The following is a 17,678-nucleotide window of genomic DNA, read 5'->3' as shown; positions in this document are numbered from 1 at the left end:
AAAAATATTCTAAACATTTAATCAGACTAAAGCAATAATAGCTATAATACTTTTTGACAGCACCAAAGGACAATGTTTGTATGGTTAGATGACAAATATTTGAGCTCATCATAATAAGAGAATATAAAGTTTATTCTAGAAGCCACTATCCATACAAAAGTATGCAATTTTTTTGTAGTGTCATCACGCATTTTGGGTGAAATGTGAGCACATGTTGTACTAGTTAGGGCTAACTGTGCAGTTCAGTGTCTATTCACAGAGACGTATGTTGATGTGATAGATTATATTTACTAAAAGGAAACTTTCTTTTCCTAATAGTCTCTGAAAATTTTCAAATTTGGACCAGTCTACACTGACAATCGGTATCTTACTTTTAGGTTTTCTGTGACAAGTTACTATATTATCTTTCCCTGATAATGTTCATATCAGAATCATGCAACCTGACAGATGCTAAAGCAGATATAATATTTAATAAATTAAAAGGGAACGGATCACTTTTCAGAGCTGGTAAAACGTTTAAAAAAGCTTCTACGTACAGGGCATGTAACATTTACAATAAACCTACTATGCCTACTGGAATACGAACTTACACTACATCTGTCAAAGTTAAACCTTCTGTATACATAACGTTTTAATTCAGTGGAGAACTATGAAGACTGGTGGAACCACAAAAGGATGCCAGTGAAAGTGTATGTAACCAATGCCAACCTGAAGCATTATGAGGTCCTTATCAAACATCTCAACTCTACATTTCACATTGTGATAGTAGTATATCTGAAAATCAAAACAAAAGGGTCAGTTACATACATACATCTTTTCCGCTTTTCCATTTCAGGGTCGCGGCAAAAGGGTCAGTTAGTGTGCATTTAATTTGTAGTCACGTAATAAACCCATTTATATTAATAATTAACAGCATTTAACAGCATGACTTATTACCTGATTGACTAATGAGAAGCCATTTCTTCTCCACATCCCAGCATGCACCTGGGCACAGAGAACCAGGCAGCGGAGTGGATGCTCAATCAGCATAGGAGGGCTAAGCTCACTCTGTGGAGGAACACAGGATATCTGTTGGCAACAGACAACATAAAAGGAATGCATAAAAAAAAAAAAAAAAAATTCCAAAACTTACCAGAGGTAGCTGTTCAGGAAATCTGTAAGCTACTTCAGTCTTGCTGAGGAGAACATGAAGTCCTTAAGGGATGAAAAAAACAAGATATATATACACACTACTCACAAAAGGTTAGGGGATATTTGGCTTTCGGGTGAAATTTATGGGAAAAAAAAAGTTCAAACTACAGTGATATTATATCATGAATGTAGGGCAATAGTGATTTCCTCATCTCAAACAATTTATTGAAACGAAAGCCAACAACAGTGGTGGGTAGGTAGGTAGTTTGTATATAACATCATATCTGCCCATATGGCCATGTTCGTGGCAAAAAAGGTAGTAAGATATTATTCATTTACAAATAGTTTTATTTAAGGACTTTGAGGCAGCCATATTTAAGTTGAACATATGTGTTGCTTAAGTTTTGTTACAGTGGAGGGTATAGCCCAGCAAAAAATGTTGTGCCCTTGAGCATCAATTACAGCTTGACAACGATATCTCATGCTGTTCACAAGTCGACTTATAGCCTGCCGAGTCACGGCATCCCAATGTTCTTGAAGGCCAGCCATTGGGCGGTTATGAGCCTCTACAGGGCAACACTAGGTTTTCTATAGGATTCAGGTCTGGAGAAGGTGTAGGCCAGGCCATTTGAGGTACCTCAATTTCCAGCAGCCATTCCCTAATTCTGCGACCTCGATGAGCTCAAGCATTGTTGTCCATGAAGATGAAATTAGATCTGGGTTGTACTGATTAGACACACCTGCCCACACTGTAACACCACTACCAAAGGCTCGTCTGGCAACAACAGTGCGTGATGCAAAGCATTCTCCATGACATCTTCAACATTGTTGGCGGCAATCATTTATGCTCAGCGTTTTTCGCTCATTTCTGAACAGCACACTGGTCCCACTTTCAGCGTAGATGCTCCCTGGCCCATGCAAGACGATGACGCCTGTGTCTGATGGTGTGGTCAGATACCTTGGCAGGTCGCTTAGCATGCAGACCACAGTGATGTAAACGGTTTCAAATGGTCTGGCACGACACTTCTCACGACTCTCACCTCCCTTAAATGTGCCTGGAGTTGTGTGGCATTTATCATCTGGTTCCGCAGGACACTGTTCACAATAAAGCCGTCAACAGTGTGGGATGTGGCCAAAGGACGTCCACTTCTATGCCTTTGTTGCAACCTGCTAATGACACTCTAACACTTAAAGCTTAGCGGCCACTTCCATCTGAGAACATCCTGTTTGAAGCCTCGCAATGGCAATGTCGTCTTGGTCTCATGATGTCAAAAGGTAAACAGCATGATGTGGAGGACTGTTTAAATACCTATTCTAATCGAACCAAGAAATGTATTGGTCGATTCATGGACCAGTCTCCTGTTGTGAATTTTAGCTTTGAATTCTCTCTTTTTAGCAACTTGTACAAAAATTTAGAGGTCACATTAAGTTAATCTGAAAAAGGATTTATTAGTAGTGTGTGTACATTTATTTATTTATTTAACAAACCTGCAGTTTGGCAACAAACTAATAATCTATGTAATGGACACAAAACAGTACATGTTGATGTCCCTCACCTGCCAGCAGTCTGGACACTGGGAGGTGGATGCTGACTTTCTCCTGGGAGACACAATAACGGATAGTATCCACAGAGTGACCGCACATACTAAGAGTAATAGGCTGCTCTCCATCAGTAAAGCCACTGTGGCAGTGAGTCAGGGCTGTCAGGCACTTTTTATAGGCTTCAATCAGCACTCTCTCCTACAAACACACCCACATACACAAACACACACATTGTAAGACCACCAGCAGGAAAAAAAAAATCCAAACATTACACTGAGGACTAGTACATATCAGAGTAATACAAATGTTCTGTGTACATTTTGCACACTTTGTTTTATGTGAGCCACACTTCCTAAAGATGCCGCTTCAAAAGATGTTCATACTGTATCATCGGCAACAGTGTGCCCCCCAAAGAAGGATACACATCCACACAAATTGATGTATTTTAGATTAATTTATAAAAAGTTATCTTAGTTAAGCTACTCTGCCCTCAATCCAATGCAATTGTTTTTTTTTTCCTGGGGTAAAGAAGAGAGACTATAGTAGATATTACATAGCAATGTGTATGGTCCAATTATTCATGCAACATCCACCTAGTATAAGCAGACAGTCATTAGAAATGTTTTATTAATGGGTGATATTTCTTTACAAAATGTGTTTATACAAAAACTATGACTACGCTGACTACTTAAAATATTTATATAAATTTTAAGCTTTTTATACAGCTCCTATTAAATATAATAATAACTAGAAATATAAATAGAACCTGACCTACTCACTCACTGTATTTTGGGATAAACAATTAATTTAGCAAGAATTATTTGCATTCTGCTCAGCTCAGTGATGAACAACAAGACAGACAGTGTTTGTTTGTACACTGTGCTGCTTATTATGCATTAGCTGTAATAAAGGCCACATTAAGTAACATAAAAAACATACCAAGTTCAGGAATGATAATATTTACCTAGGTATACAACAGGTATGAAAGTATAGGTATGTAAATTAGTCTGTCAGAACTCACATCACTGGCACACCACTCCTGCATCATTGAGATGATGTGCGTGAGCTTCATCTGTAATGTGAAGGCTGCCTCCCATTCTGGCTCCATCTCAATGTGCTGGCCCACCTGTCGGACTACTGGATCCATACCCTGCAAAAGCACATTTTAAATTTGCTTATATGGAGCAGCCCACATGAATTCTCTCATACTTTATTCTTTCAAACACACTTTAGTCATACAAACTGTATGCATGGTTACCTGCATACACTTAAGCAGCTCCAAGAAAGCATCAAATCCTTCCAGATATTTATCCCTGAGTTTGTCAGTCCATTCTGTAGGATAGCTAATCAGGACATATCTGCAGGAAGAAGTCTGATCAGCACCGCATAAGCATATATATATATGCAAATATTTATTTATTTATTTTCTTTCTTAGTTTAAAAAAAAAAAAACCTTTGTCTTACTTGAGGTCTCCGATAAGGCTCTGGACTCTGCGGAATTTAAAGGCCTGTTGTGCAGTGTAGCGTTCAAACTGGAATCGTCCCTGCAGGTCCCGATGTCTCAAGTGATCCACAAAAGTGCGAATGATAGTGGTCATCAGATTTTCCTCTGTGATCAGCATCCGCGCCTGGTGTGTGGGTAACAATATAACCATAACATTTTTTAATGCAAACATAGAAATAAAATTTACATTTCTATTTTCCTATCCTCCTGTCAACAATGAATATAGCTAATAATAGTAAATCATTAAAGACCAATGCCTGAAGAATTGACAACACAAGATACAGTTATATTTGTTTTCAACAGACACGCTAAGAATCTAATTACTTAAATAACCAGCTATAAGGGTCTTTTGGATTCATCACTATAGGATCTTCTCGTGTATACTCACCAGGGAAGGCACGGTGAATATTTGCACAGACAGATCAGTGATGGAGAACTCCCTATCGTGGTCGTCCTTCACATAGTCGCTCTGCAAGCGCTCATAGTTCTGCCAGCAGCAGCATGGAAGCGGGGGAGAGGAGAAAGAGGCAGAAGAGAGGAGGAATATGTGGGTTGGAGGTACTCACCATGGTGGGGACGGTGAAGAGTTGCACTGACAGAGAGGTCACTGACACTAAGCGTTCATGATCGTCCTCCATAAAATCTGTCTGGAGGCGCTGGTAATTCTAAATAAGGGAAAGTGGGGGGGGCAAATTCATCTTCTGGGTCAGAGGTCAGGGGAAACCTCGTCCTCTACTTATGCCCCATGCTTAAACGGGTGGTGAAGAGGAACGAGTGAGGAGTGTTTTAGCAACAAGACCTTCATGAGAACTCAGTTAATCAAATGATTACTTCATCCATTATAAAAATGACAAAAGACCTAAAGCTGCAAAAACACCTCTCACAACCTGACATGGGTGTTACCTACTGGGAAGCTTTTCAGGCAGGGCAGGACATGACAGTCCATGTCTGAAGTGCAGTTACTGATAAGAGGTACTTTTTATGACTCAGGGGGGGGGAAAAAAAAAAAAACATTTAGCATTCTGGCTCTAGGATCTGCTCACCATCATACACCTGTAACATTGACAGGACTTTGTGGCGCTTAATAGAGTCTGTCAAAGCTGAGGTCATAGGTAGCCCTTTTCCACCAACATGGAACCAGATTGATTCTCTTTCCTGATCCTAATTTAGGACATTTTGGCATGTTTACCCATCACAAATTGTTTAAGGAACCAGAACATTTCGTTCCAAACTGGAACCAAAGAAAATTGGTCATTGAGCATGAACCAAGGGAGTGTTGACATAAATCACCACCAGATACACTATACTGCCAAAAGCATTTACATTTTTAATCCATAGGATTAAAGGTTCACTCTTTGCAACTGTAACAGTTTCAACTCTTCTAGGAAGGTTTTCCACAAACTTTAGGAGCGTATTCGTGGGAATTTCTGACCATTCTTCCAGAAGTAAATTTGTGAGGTCAGACACTGATGTTGGACGAGAAGGCTTGCAGTCTCCACCCTAATTTATCTCAAAAGGTGTTCTGTCGGGTTGAGATCAGGACTGTGCAGGCCAGTCATGTTCTTCCACACCAAACTCACTCATCCATGTCTTTAGGGACCTTGCTTTGTGCACTGGTGCACAGTCATGTTGGGGCCATCCCCAAACTGTTCCCATAAAGCTGGGTGCATGAAATTATCCAAAATCTCTTGGTATGCTAAAGCATTTAGGAGTCCCTTTCACTGGAACTAAGGGGCAGCATCCAACTACTGAAAAACAACCACACACACAATGCCCAAATACTTGGCACAATGCAGACCGACAAGTACAGTTCTCCTGGCAACAGCCAAACACAGACTCGTTCATCAGATCACCAGATGGAGAAGTGTGATTTGTCACTGCAGAAAACACGTCTCCATGGCTAGAGTCCACTGGTGGTGTGCTTTACACAACAGGACATCAGACACAACATTCACTGACAGTTGACTGTGGAATATTTAATAGCGAGGAGATTTCACAACTGGACTTGTTGCACAGGTGGCATCTTATCATAGTACCATGCTAAAATTCACTGAGATCCTGAGAGAGTTCAATTATTTGGATGTGTGAGTGAATACTTTTGGTAATATAGTGTACAGCATAGAGACTAGCATTATTATCAAATAAGAAAAGATAAACAGGAAAATGATTAGAAAATTCTGTTTTCTGGGGCTGTGGTCAGCTCAAAATGACAAACATTCACTTTTGGTCTACTTTTATCTGCTGTGCACAAGCTCAGCAGAAAGGCTCTAGAACCATTCTTGAAAATACTCTAACGTAAAGAATTCATATCACTAATATCTGAACCCACTATAAACAGTGGATAAAACATGACTTTATCCAATTTATGGTTCCAGCGTTAAATTTAGCCGCAGCAACACTAGGAACCTACAACACTCGGCTTAATAATGTATCCTCGCTTCTTATAAAAATGGATGGAAACAAAGGCCAGGGTGCTGGATAGCACCCAGGTTCTAAAAATCCTAAAATGGACATCAGAGTTCCTTTGGTAGAAAAGGGCTAAGGATGATCTACTATAGACAGTACACATCACTATTGCTCACACACTAAACTGGTCATTCAAACAGCACGTTTAAGTTGAAAAGACAGCAAGAAACAGAAAATATCAATGTGCTGCACCAAAAATTGCCAGGTGCATTTCGTAAGGACTGATTTCTTTTTTATTTGCTATGTCTCAACAACATTAAGATCTAAATACAAGGTTGGGAAACACTGACCTAGCAGTTACTCATTGATTGACTCCACATGATCTCCACATCTCAAACAAGCAGCAAGAGCAATTTATTAAAAATAATTTTCATTAAAACATTGAGCTCTGAATCTGGTTTACACAAAATTCAAACAGCAAAGTGCAGATTAAGAGTTTGTGAATGTTATTCTGTATTTTTACATAAATATGACATAAAACCTAGGTCAATTGTATACAGACCTGGTGGTCTTTTTAAATCGACGAAAACTATCCAATATAACATATCTGTGAGTGGCAAATGTATGCTAACCTTTGCTTCATGTATGGGGTGTGACCCATTTGTGCAGCAATAAATTTAACTAAACATTTCCAGGTAAATGTTGGGTAATTCTGAAGATCAGCTTGAACGAATTTAAGCCCATTCCCCATACAAAACAGCTTAAACTCAGATGCTGGCAGATTTCCTCCATTTCCTTCAGGTCTTTTTACAACATTTCTATTGGATTAAGATCAGGACTTTGACTTGGCCATTCCAAAACATTAACGTTATTCTTCTTTAACACCTTTCGATGTTGTTCTCTTGTAGCATGACCCACTTTCTCTTGAGAGTCAGCTCATGGACAGATGCACTGAGGTTTTCCTTTAGAATTTTCTTGTATAGTTCAGAATTCATTGTCCCATTCATGTTGTGTGCAGGGCGTGGGGGGAATTACCATTCCTGTTTTTCACAGATGTTTTTCCTCCATTTGTACACAACCTGCCTGACAGTGGATTGTGGCATCCAAACTCTTTACAGACTGTTTTATATGATTACAATCAACAACTCTTCCTCTGAGGTTTCTTTATCTATTTTTAGAACTTTTTATGTCAAATTTATGCATAAATATGCATACATAATTCTTTCACAAACTTTCAAGCACCACTATACGAAAACTTCTTAAACTACCTTTTTTTTTTTACAGTCACTATTACAACTTCAGGAAATATGATGCTTTGATGATGGCGCATGGAAAAAACATTGAGAATGGATGGCTTACCCTTGCAAACTGAATAGCAAATAGCTTCTTATACTTCAGATCCATGAGAAGACTGCTCATGAACAGCTGATGGTAAATATTTCTTGCACCTAAAGGGTAAACAGGCAATTTAAATAATCAAATGGAAACTTACACAAAGACTTCACAATAAATCTTACTAAAAACCCATTTTTCTTACCTTTCCACATTTTGGAATCACAGAGCATGAGTGTGTCCACTAGAGAGTTTTCTCCTTCAGGACCTTTCTGTAGCCCAACCTGGCACAAAATCCTCCTCAGAGCATCTGGAGGAAAACAGCATTTGCATTTATGTCTATGGGAAACAGGCTACAATATCAGTCAGTGACATTTTATTTACATGGAACACTGAACTGTATCATTATACGGAGCATAGAAAACAGCAAGAGAAAAAAAAAATACCTGAATATCTGATGATATGGCCAAGCCAGGTAAGGGCTTTGAGGGCAAAGCACTGGTGAGCCACCACAGAAGAATGCATCACCTGAACACGGAGAGGCTTTGTTTGACGACTTGTGTTGCGCTGCAGAAACACAAACTTATGGTAAACTCACTAAATACACAATTGTGTATAAAACCACACACTTATAAGGCACACAATCACTGATAAATTAAGGTGGTCTCTTATACAAATTGAGGTGTATTAAATATGCAACAGCTGCAGAATCTAAGGTTTCAAAAAAGATGCAACACAGTTTAAAGCAAAACACAGATGTCTGAAGACTTACCACAATAACAGATTTGGCCTGTTCACAAAATTGAAAATCCCCATAGCGTACAGATTTCCGGCCCTGAAAATCACAACACCCATATCAACAAATATAGTGAGAATTTAGACCACTGAAAAGTGAAAAAAAAAAAAAAAACTACCTATGCTGTATGAAGCACTGCTAGAAGAACAAACATTGTTGTGATAGTGGATTGCCAATTTATGAAATTACACAGTACATTCATTTCAATTTTAACTATTTAGAATATATTTCTACATGTTTTATTTTGACAGAATTATCAATCATTGTATGAGTCAAGAAGAAAATTAATTTAAATCTTATTTTCAAAATAAATAAATAAAATAAAATAAAATAAAATAAAATAAAAAGTCTCAGCCCAGGTCACAGCCCTTGTCAGCAGTCATCTTATTTTTATGTCGGTCTCATGCAACTAATGGACAGGTTAGGGGATGTTGATGAATTGTGCAATAACTGCTGGGTTCCAGTCTAAAAACTGTAGTTGTTAGGTTGTGCAATCATCTCTCTCATGATCTCTGAACTGAAATATGGTCATAATGACAGTTATATATATTTTTTGAAACGCAACATCTCTTACATCTCTGTCCACTGTAGTTGCAAAGCTGACAGCCTCTTTCTGTGTGCAGCTGACTGCCTTCTGTAGTGTGTATATGACCTGTTCATAAGTATGGACCTCGTCGTTAAACAGCATGCAGTAATAGGTGTCACCACGCTCCCTAAAAAAGAAACCAGATTCATTGTGACAATCAACAATCATGAAATGAAGTGTGAACACAACTGCAATGAGAGCACATTTTGTTTATAGACAAGCCCATAACACTACACACACCCAAATAGGAATTTTGGAAGTTTTGCATGCATGTACATACGGTGGTTCAAGGCCCTGAGGCAGCTCATCTTCCTTGTCCCATGTGAGCATGTCCACAGCATATTTCAGGATGATGGAAAATACATTGTATGTGCGCGCAATCATTTCTGCAGACATGTTGGCAAGGGGATCCTATAAAATAGTTTAAGAACAAGGATAATCAAAAAAAAAGACCATTCACAGATATCTTTTCCACAGATATTTACAACACATATGTTTTTCTTTCTATACAGAGCTATTAAAACCGGTCTGATTAAGTTAACAAGGATTATAACATTTAATAAGAGTAAAAGCTTTTTTATTTAAGTCCTTCATGCATTGCAGATATTCAGGAACATGTCTTAGGAACTTTGACTCTGCTCTAGATTCCCAATCCACTTTCACAAGAGCTAAATTAAACCAAACATTTTAAGGTGGATAACAATAAGTGTGACTTCATATGAACAAAGGTTTGTGTTGTAGAGACAAGTCATTTGAAAACTTTGTATTACCTCCTGGGAGGAGTCACTGATGTTAGGCTCATGTTTCTGACAGTAAGGGCCCTTTTTCCATGCTTCAGTATCACCACAGTCACAGAAACCCCCGCCCCCCGAGGTCGTCATCTAGGCAGAAAAAGAGAAACAGTGTGTAGTGTGAGATAATAACAGAGCAGTGGTAACCAACCTTCACAATAAATCTGTTTTCCTCAGGCGCATTATACAATCTTACTTACTGTTATTTGATTCAGCATTCCAACCTTCACAATAAATCTGTTTTCCTCAGGCGCATTATACAATCTTACTTACTGTTATTTGATTCAGCATTCCAAAACTGTACATGCTGTATCAAATGAGCAAAAAGAATTGTACATTTATAAACAATTTATTATCACAATAATTATCTTATTTCTCTCCTCATATAGAGGGAATTTCGACTGTGCATATCCCCTGCATATACTTCTGTTGGGAGCATTTTCTGATGTTTATTTAGGTGGTTGTTCTTATAAAAGTACACTAAACTCAACAGAACATCAGGGTATAGTATGACTCTTGCTTGTGTTGCCATGTTGGCTCAGACAGGGCAGTGGCAGTACAAAGCTGCAGCACTATAGGTCACAAACGCAGATGTGTCTGACTCAGAATGACGCAGCTATAGAAACTTAATGGCAGAAACTGAAGCAGCCATGATATCTTGTAATCGACTTGCATGGTATCTCAGATTCTCTCCGTTTGAGAATTTCGTCAAGGATAGGTCTGGCTGGACTAGAACTTGTAAACAGACACAATCTCAGGTTTTTGCCATTTATGGTAGATGGTAGTCACATTAACTAGATTCAGTGACTGTTTGAAAACTGGGGGAAGGTGGAGTAAAGGAACAGCCATGTCTTCTCTTTCAATACATGGCTGTGGTGTCCTTGTAATGAGCTAGACACCTAACAGGCAACTGCTCCTGATGCTTGGAATGGTTGCCCACCACTCCAGGTGTGTGCGCACTCACTGCACCAGTGTGTGTGTGTGTGTGTTTTAATGACATGTCAGCCCCCCCCCCCCCCAAAAAACAGCAGATTTACGTAAAACTTCTCAACATAAATGAATAAAGATCCATTAAGCTATTTTATGTAAATACTCTTGCATTTATTTAACAAATAAAAAAAATAATTAAAACTAAATAACTCCAAACCACCCCAATGTCCAATCAATTTATGGAAACACGTTAACAGGATTCAGACAGTCATAAGGTGGTTAAAATTAAGGCCTGAATCCACAGTAGGAATGTTCCACATCCCTCCAAACCATGTGGCACCGATGTGGCTAGTCTCCATTTTCCAAATGGGATTAACCTGATATCCTAGCTTGTACTCTCAGTGGCAGCTGGGAACCCATACGCTATGTGCATGTCTGACTGAGGGGCCACCACTAGAATTTTAACATGTTTCGGGAGACATTTTGTAGAACTGAGAACATCTTCATGGTGTGTTTCTTACCCTGTAACGATGCTCTTTGTGTACACTGCCCAAAAAGCACTGCATGCATAGCACACATGTTGGGTCTGCTGCACATTCCCTAAAGAGAAGTGAACCAAATAACCATTACCAAAAAGAGAAAACCATCTATATACAGAACAAACATATTTCAATATAAAATATATAAATTATATTTTAGTGTGTGTGTGTATACAGTCACTGTCCAAAAGAAAAACATTTCTCCAAAATAGTTACTTTACAGAAGAAAAAATCCTTAACTTCAAATGGACATCAATGTAAATAGATTTTATTCCAAATAATTTTTGAGCATTTTTATTGGTACATTAATCAAGAAATCACAAAATATTTTATAACAGCGCTGCGTTTAAAAGATCGTGCAAACAAAAAGTTGAGATACTTTTGGAGATGTTTTTCTTTGGACAATGATAATATTAACAAGATAAATACATGTAAGTTCTCAAAACTAGAAGAAGAACTTGTGAGCTTGTGCATTTTGGATATTCAAACAAATGCTATTAAAAGACAAGTTGATATAAAAATGAAATCCTAATGAGTAATGTATGATAAACTCATATATCCTTATGGTGTTCCTTGGGCTTTCTATGCAAACAGAGCATAACTGAGGGCACACGCTCCACATTCTTGCCTCTCAGCAGGCTTACTGCAAGCTGGCCTGAAGGATTTAACCTAGTAGCAACCTGACCTAATTCAGCCAGGACTGAGTTCATTCCTAGTGCCTGATGTGGGTGGAGGCCTATGATGTAAGAACTTGAGTTTCATGGAACATTTGCCAACTGAATGCAAACTAGCAAACTATCGCAATTTAGAATGTGCATTTTTTACTACGGAGTACTCAGTTGCTACTGTAACAGTGTTTCCCTACCTGCAGGAGTATGTGGGCTCCCCCACTTTAAAGACATGACCACAGAGTTGAGAAGGTTGGTTGTTCTGTTCAAGTTTGGCCAGGCCAACTGATGGCTCTTCGCCACAAAGGTACCACTCTAGAGGAGCCTGCAGCAGCAGCTGAGAAAGCAGGTCTTCACTTTGAGGGTTCAGGTTGGGTCCGAGGCAGTATATCTTGGGCACATAGCGAGCCAGGTGCAGATAGACCTCTTTTGGAAGGTCTGTTGCTTGCAACCATTTCTGTGGAATATTAAACAAAAAATGTCAGATTTTTTAAAACAAAAGCCATTTTTATTGAGCTGTGTAGTTTATATTTGTAATACATATGAACCGTATTACATCCAAATGTAATAAATTAGGTCAGTTTTTGATTTACAATCTAAATCATGGGACATCAACTTTTGAGAACCAGGGTCATGACAGTGCCACAATGAGTAATTGGACAGCTCTTAATCCACTGACAAGGTACAGTGCATTAAAATATGGTGTATTTAAAACATCAATACAGATGGATCAATATGTGGCAATACTCAAAGACAGGTGCATTAATACTTTTAATGTTTTAAACTGTGATACAGGATTCCAATCTGAAAATGCAATATTTATACCTGAAGTGTCACCAGTCAGGGATGCTTATATCTAAATGCTGTTAATCTGGTATGAATATTTCAGGAATACTAAATTTGTACATAAACTACCTGTCGGGATAAAAAAATTTATATTATTGTAATTTGAGACTCAACATTGCTTACAAGTGCACCAGTTCAGACAGATCAGTATAGCTGCTTCATTCTTTCTTACACTGTCCAGCTCTCACTAGAGTCTTTCACTGAATACAACTTTAAGGAGAATTCGAACCTCATAAAAAAACACAGCATAATTTTACAAGCCGTCTTTCAGTCTGATGAAACCTAAATTTGTTCACTGCTGTGTGGAGATTTTACAAACGGCAAATTTGTGCTCAATGTCTGTATTATATATAATATATGTATAATATAAATATATGTTCGATTGATAAGTCTCTCTGGCCAATCAATGCTCTACAAGGTTCATTTGTCACATTCAGACCCTACTCCACTTGCTTTGTAACACAAGTTAAGCGGTGACTGAAACAAGTACCTGGTTTCAGGGACCAAGTTTACCTACTGGAAAAGCAAAAACAGTCAAGTCCCAGAGGTACCATACAGCGGAAAACATCATAATATTCCTGAGTGCCCTTCTAATATTTATGCAGCATTTTTTAATTATACCTTCCTTAGTGTGCTAGGCTGTTTCATGTGCGAAATGTGTGAAAATCCTTTTTTGAATGACTTGGACTTACAAAACAAGTACAGAAGGTTGAAAAAAACTCTAAAATAGTAACACACTAATAATAAAAAATACACTCTAATAGTAGAATTTATAAGATCTTCAGATTCATTACAATAGCATACTGTCTTAAGTGAAAACAGTAAGTGAAATGTAATTTGTGAATAGCAGATTTCAATCCAAATCCCTTCTTGCAAAATCTGTGTGCAGGAGAAAGTCTGTTGCTTGCCCTGGCTCAGACAGAAACCTAACACACTCCGAGCTGAACTTCGCTTGCAAAATATAAAACAAAAATTATACAAATATGCCTCAAGTTATTAATCAACTCATCAGTTTGCCTGGGCAATAGCTAATCATTTAAACGTGTCGAGTCAGCTAATTTCAAAATAAACAGGAATGGAGCTGAATTAGAATGTCAACATCTGGCATGACGTAACACTTGGATATATTTGGATATCATATCTACATATTACATTGCATATATTTCTTTTTAAAAGTAGACACTTTTCTGAAAAACTGAAAGGCATGAATTGTAGAACATGTGCAGAATGCATCAGACATTAAAGGAAATCTAGAATGAATGCAATCCTTAAACTACTTAAGCACATGGGCCTAAATGTCCTGTCTTTGTTTGGATCACACAGCTTTTAAATGGGTTGTGTCAGGTCAGTTTGAGCAACAGAAACTCTCCAGAGAACTGGATCAGTTTCTCACAGATAAAAACGACTCCCTGTGTTTCAGGATCTGGAATGCAGTGAGAGTGAGAACAACACAAATGTCAAACTACAACCAGTGCAGTCTGTCCTCTGAAGATATCACAGGGCAATGACAGAACTATTAAAAAGAAAACCATGTGTCTTAAGGAACTATTTAATCAGATGATTGTTCAAATAGGAGTGCATTTTTCTGCCTGATCCTTTCAAACGTCACAGGCAGGGTGGGCCTAAAGATGGCCTTGTCATTTCTGTGATGAGTTACATCACGAGATTAGATGTTTAATTGAAGTTAGTGAGTTTTTAATGATGATTTAACAATGGCACTACTTGAACTTATAGTGTGCTCATGAAGTAACAGTGTACCTGCAGCTTCAGAGATCCACACTAGTCTCAACTTTAAGTCATAAATTAAAATAAAGCAAATTATTAATCACTTCTTCAAATTATCATATACATTTCTGTTTAAATTAAAATCTATGGACTACTTGTTTGGGCTCCGAGGAAAACCTTGTGCTCTTTATAAGTCGAGGTCACATTATATGCTAATGAAACATAGGACAGTACCTATTAATATACATTACTCTCTCTAGAAATATTTAGTTTCCACAAATGACTGCATCCCATTTACTGTTAAGTTGCATTTACCACACGTTGACTCTACTACTGAAATCTTAGGTCTTATATATAAGGCCATATTTTTTGGGGCAGTGGGAGGTTGGGAATGTCCAATTGCGATTTTTCTGGCCAATTTTGCCACACAATATTTCCTATACAGGGCTGGAGTATATCACTGGGCATCACACACTGTCACACCTACAGACACTTCTGATTAACCTATCCACTATACAAGCATGTGTTTTTGAACTGTAGGAAGAAACAAAAGCACCCAGAGAAAACCCATGCAGACATGTTGAGAACACATCAAAAAAAAAAACAAAAAAAAAAAAAAATGACACAAGGCAGCGTTTGAACACAACCCCAGGACCCTGGATCTGTGTAATAGTTACAGTACGTGTAGAAGGAATTTCAGTGGATGTAAAAATGCTTGTATACAATCACAACAGTGTGGGAAAAAATATATTATGGTATGCAATTCCTGACAGTCTAATGTTAGTACAGACACACTTAACTGGTTCAAACCCTCATTGGATTGGTGAGCCACAGGGGGAAACAGGGAATGACAAACTACACTCATCTGGAGTGCAGAGCTGAGTTCAGTTCCATAACAGTGACAGGCAAATAAACAATGCAACCCTTAATGTTACCACCACCGTTGTTGTGGGGGAGGGGCTGAAACTATTTTTCCTATGATTTCACTGTCATAGGCAAATGACCAACATAGCAAAAAATAAGACTGACCAGGTTTCTGGCACATGACTGTCATCTCAACATTTTGTCGTATGTTGATCAAGATGGCTGTCTTAATTCAGTCTTTTTCTCATCCAGATTTTCCCAGTAAACTCACTTGTGTTAATGTTATCATACGCTTGGAGTCTTAGCTCAGCTGATCAGTCAAAGACTCTTAATCACTGCAAAAATATAGTCTGGCATTTAGACATGAGAATTTGTCAAAACTGTGCCTTAAATATTCTGAAAATGCTATTAAACGTCTTGTAGTATACGGTCAAATAGGCCTTAAATACATCTTGCCATGCCTGCCACACCAGGCATAGTGTGACTGCATATCATTCATTACATTTTGGACATTGGGTTTACCTAATAACACTGCTCTATTGATGCAGCAATGGCATTACATGTGCAAGGGGATTATATGTGCAAATGGTACTTGGCACTTCTGACCTACTAACCTGGATTATACCTATCTACAGTGTAACAGAGTTGGCCATCCAGACATTGTTGCTGTTGCAGATTGTTTTGATGTGTTGTTTTATCCACTGCATATTATAAACAATAAAATAAAATAAATTTCCATTAATCATGTCTATTCTCAGATTTGATAACAAGGGACTGCGGGTTCAATTTCGCACTCTTGAGCTCTTGATATCTGTGTTACAACAAGCAGTGCTAAATCTTTAGTTACTCTTTGCTAGTGAAAATAAATCCAATCTGAATTTTGAACCTAAACGGTCACATTTGGCCACTGTAGAAGGCTAGACTCGAGATTAAAAAGCCCTGCTGGAACAAGTACAAAACAGTAGCACATCTGAGTCACTGTGTCCAGCAGCTTTACTTCCAGACCTCAGCAAGTCTTTCTCAATCTGAGAGCACCGAGATCTGGCTTGTAATTTGCAGCCGCAAACAAAACGTAAACTTAACCATCTAAAGCCTGAAAACAGCAGTTAGCGGATCAGAATAATAACTTGTTAGCAAACAGATATTTTTAGATTACGACTGTGACATGGGCAGAAAGGTGAAGCTAATCGTGGTTTCTCAATCGAAATTTTCTTTTAAACTTGAAAGGATAGTTTACTACTTCGAACAACACACTGGGGAACGAAAAGCGACCGTTTCAGGATCACAGAGCTGTGAGAGGGCTATTTAAAAAAACACAGGAGGAACTGAAAGAAATAGGTGCACAGTTAAAAAGACATAAAATAAAACATAACGACATTCATAGTGAACACGTATACACATGTAATTAACGGTTTCATGTGTTGTTATTCGGTCCAGTAGTAAGTGATTTGCTTTGTAGTCTGGTTGAAAAAAACAAGTTGTGTATGTGGCTAACGTTAGCGTTAGCTTCAGCAGCGACAGTTATACTGAGGAAAACAACCGGAGGGGAAGAATATCGGAAAATAATAACGAAAAAGGAATGAGTCGTTTTAAAACAGATTGTGGAGAAACCAGCGAATCTGGAGCGTGTTTTGTGAGAATGTCTCTTACCGCAGCGGTGTCCTTGGCTGAGAAGCTGAGGAACTGAGCGCAGAGAGCGGAGGATACTTCACTCTCAGCCGCCGCCATCTTCACTTCACTGAGGGAGCCCCTAGGAGGAAACGGAAACCAGCCCCACTCAACTTCACAGGAGAGCAGCAACTTCTCCGCTCACAAACAAAGCACAACCCTGTTCCCCGCTTAGCACCAAATAAATATGTAGCCTCTCCTCTTCTGAAATAGCACAAAGAATTATACAGTCTACTTGCCAGTATTCTGTTGGCCTACCAACACAGAAATTGTGGTCATGTAAACCCACACTGTTCATTCCATATTTTTTTAGTTCAGTTAAACACCTTGCCTTTATTACTCTTGCGTTA

At 38.4% G+C, this 17,678-nt stretch overlaps 1 protein-coding gene across 3 annotated transcripts in view; it reads right to left on the bottom strand.

Annotated features, from left to right (window-relative positions):
- ubr2 (ubiquitin protein ligase E3 component n-recognin 2) overlaps window positions 1-17,555 on the bottom strand; it is a 31,704-nt gene extending 14,149 nt beyond the window's left edge. The window contains exons 1-18 of one of the 3 annotated variants that reach the window (XM_066678608.1): window positions 17,311-17,555; window positions 12,423-12,682; window positions 11,540-11,618; window positions 10,068-10,178; window positions 9,578-9,708; window positions 9,286-9,424; window positions 8,688-8,750; window positions 8,362-8,482; window positions 8,121-8,225; window positions 7,943-8,031; window positions 4,744-4,842; window positions 4,138-4,301; window positions 3,932-4,031; window positions 3,695-3,823; window positions 2,688-2,871; window positions 1,133-1,194; window positions 937-1,047; window positions 709-774 (exon numbers count right to left, since the gene is read on the bottom strand). In XM_066678608.1, coding sequence (XP_066534705.1) covers window positions 709-774; window positions 937-1,047; window positions 1,133-1,194; window positions 2,688-2,871; window positions 3,695-3,823; window positions 3,932-4,031; window positions 4,138-4,301; window positions 4,744-4,842; window positions 7,943-8,031; window positions 8,121-8,225; window positions 8,362-8,482; window positions 8,688-8,750; window positions 9,286-9,424; window positions 9,578-9,708; window positions 10,068-10,178; window positions 11,540-11,618; window positions 12,423-12,682; window positions 17,311-17,388 — 2,091 coding nt within the window. In that variant the 5' untranslated portion in view covers window positions 17,389-17,555. Of the gene's footprint in view, window positions 1-708; window positions 775-936; window positions 1,048-1,132; window positions 1,195-2,687; window positions 2,872-3,694; window positions 3,824-3,931; window positions 4,032-4,137; window positions 4,302-4,565; window positions 4,665-4,743; window positions 4,843-7,942; window positions 8,032-8,120; window positions 8,226-8,361; window positions 8,483-8,687; window positions 8,751-9,285; window positions 9,425-9,577; window positions 9,709-10,067; window positions 10,179-11,539; window positions 11,619-12,422; window positions 12,683-17,310 lie in introns of all 3 variants that reach the window. The other 2 variants (XM_066678606.1, XM_066678607.1) reach the window with 2 other exon arrangements.
- Between the last annotated feature and the right edge of the window lie 123 nt (window positions 17,556-17,678).

Source organism: Hoplias malabaricus, chromosome 8 (genome assembly GCF_029633855.1).
Source record: "Hoplias malabaricus isolate fHopMal1 chromosome 8, fHopMal1.hap1, whole genome shotgun sequence".
NCBI classification, from domain to species: Eukaryota; Metazoa; Chordata; class Actinopteri; order Characiformes; family Erythrinidae; genus Hoplias; species Hoplias malabaricus.
The sequence above is the reverse complement of the archived record's forward strand: the minus strand, read 5'-3'. Positions and strand labels throughout refer to the sequence as shown.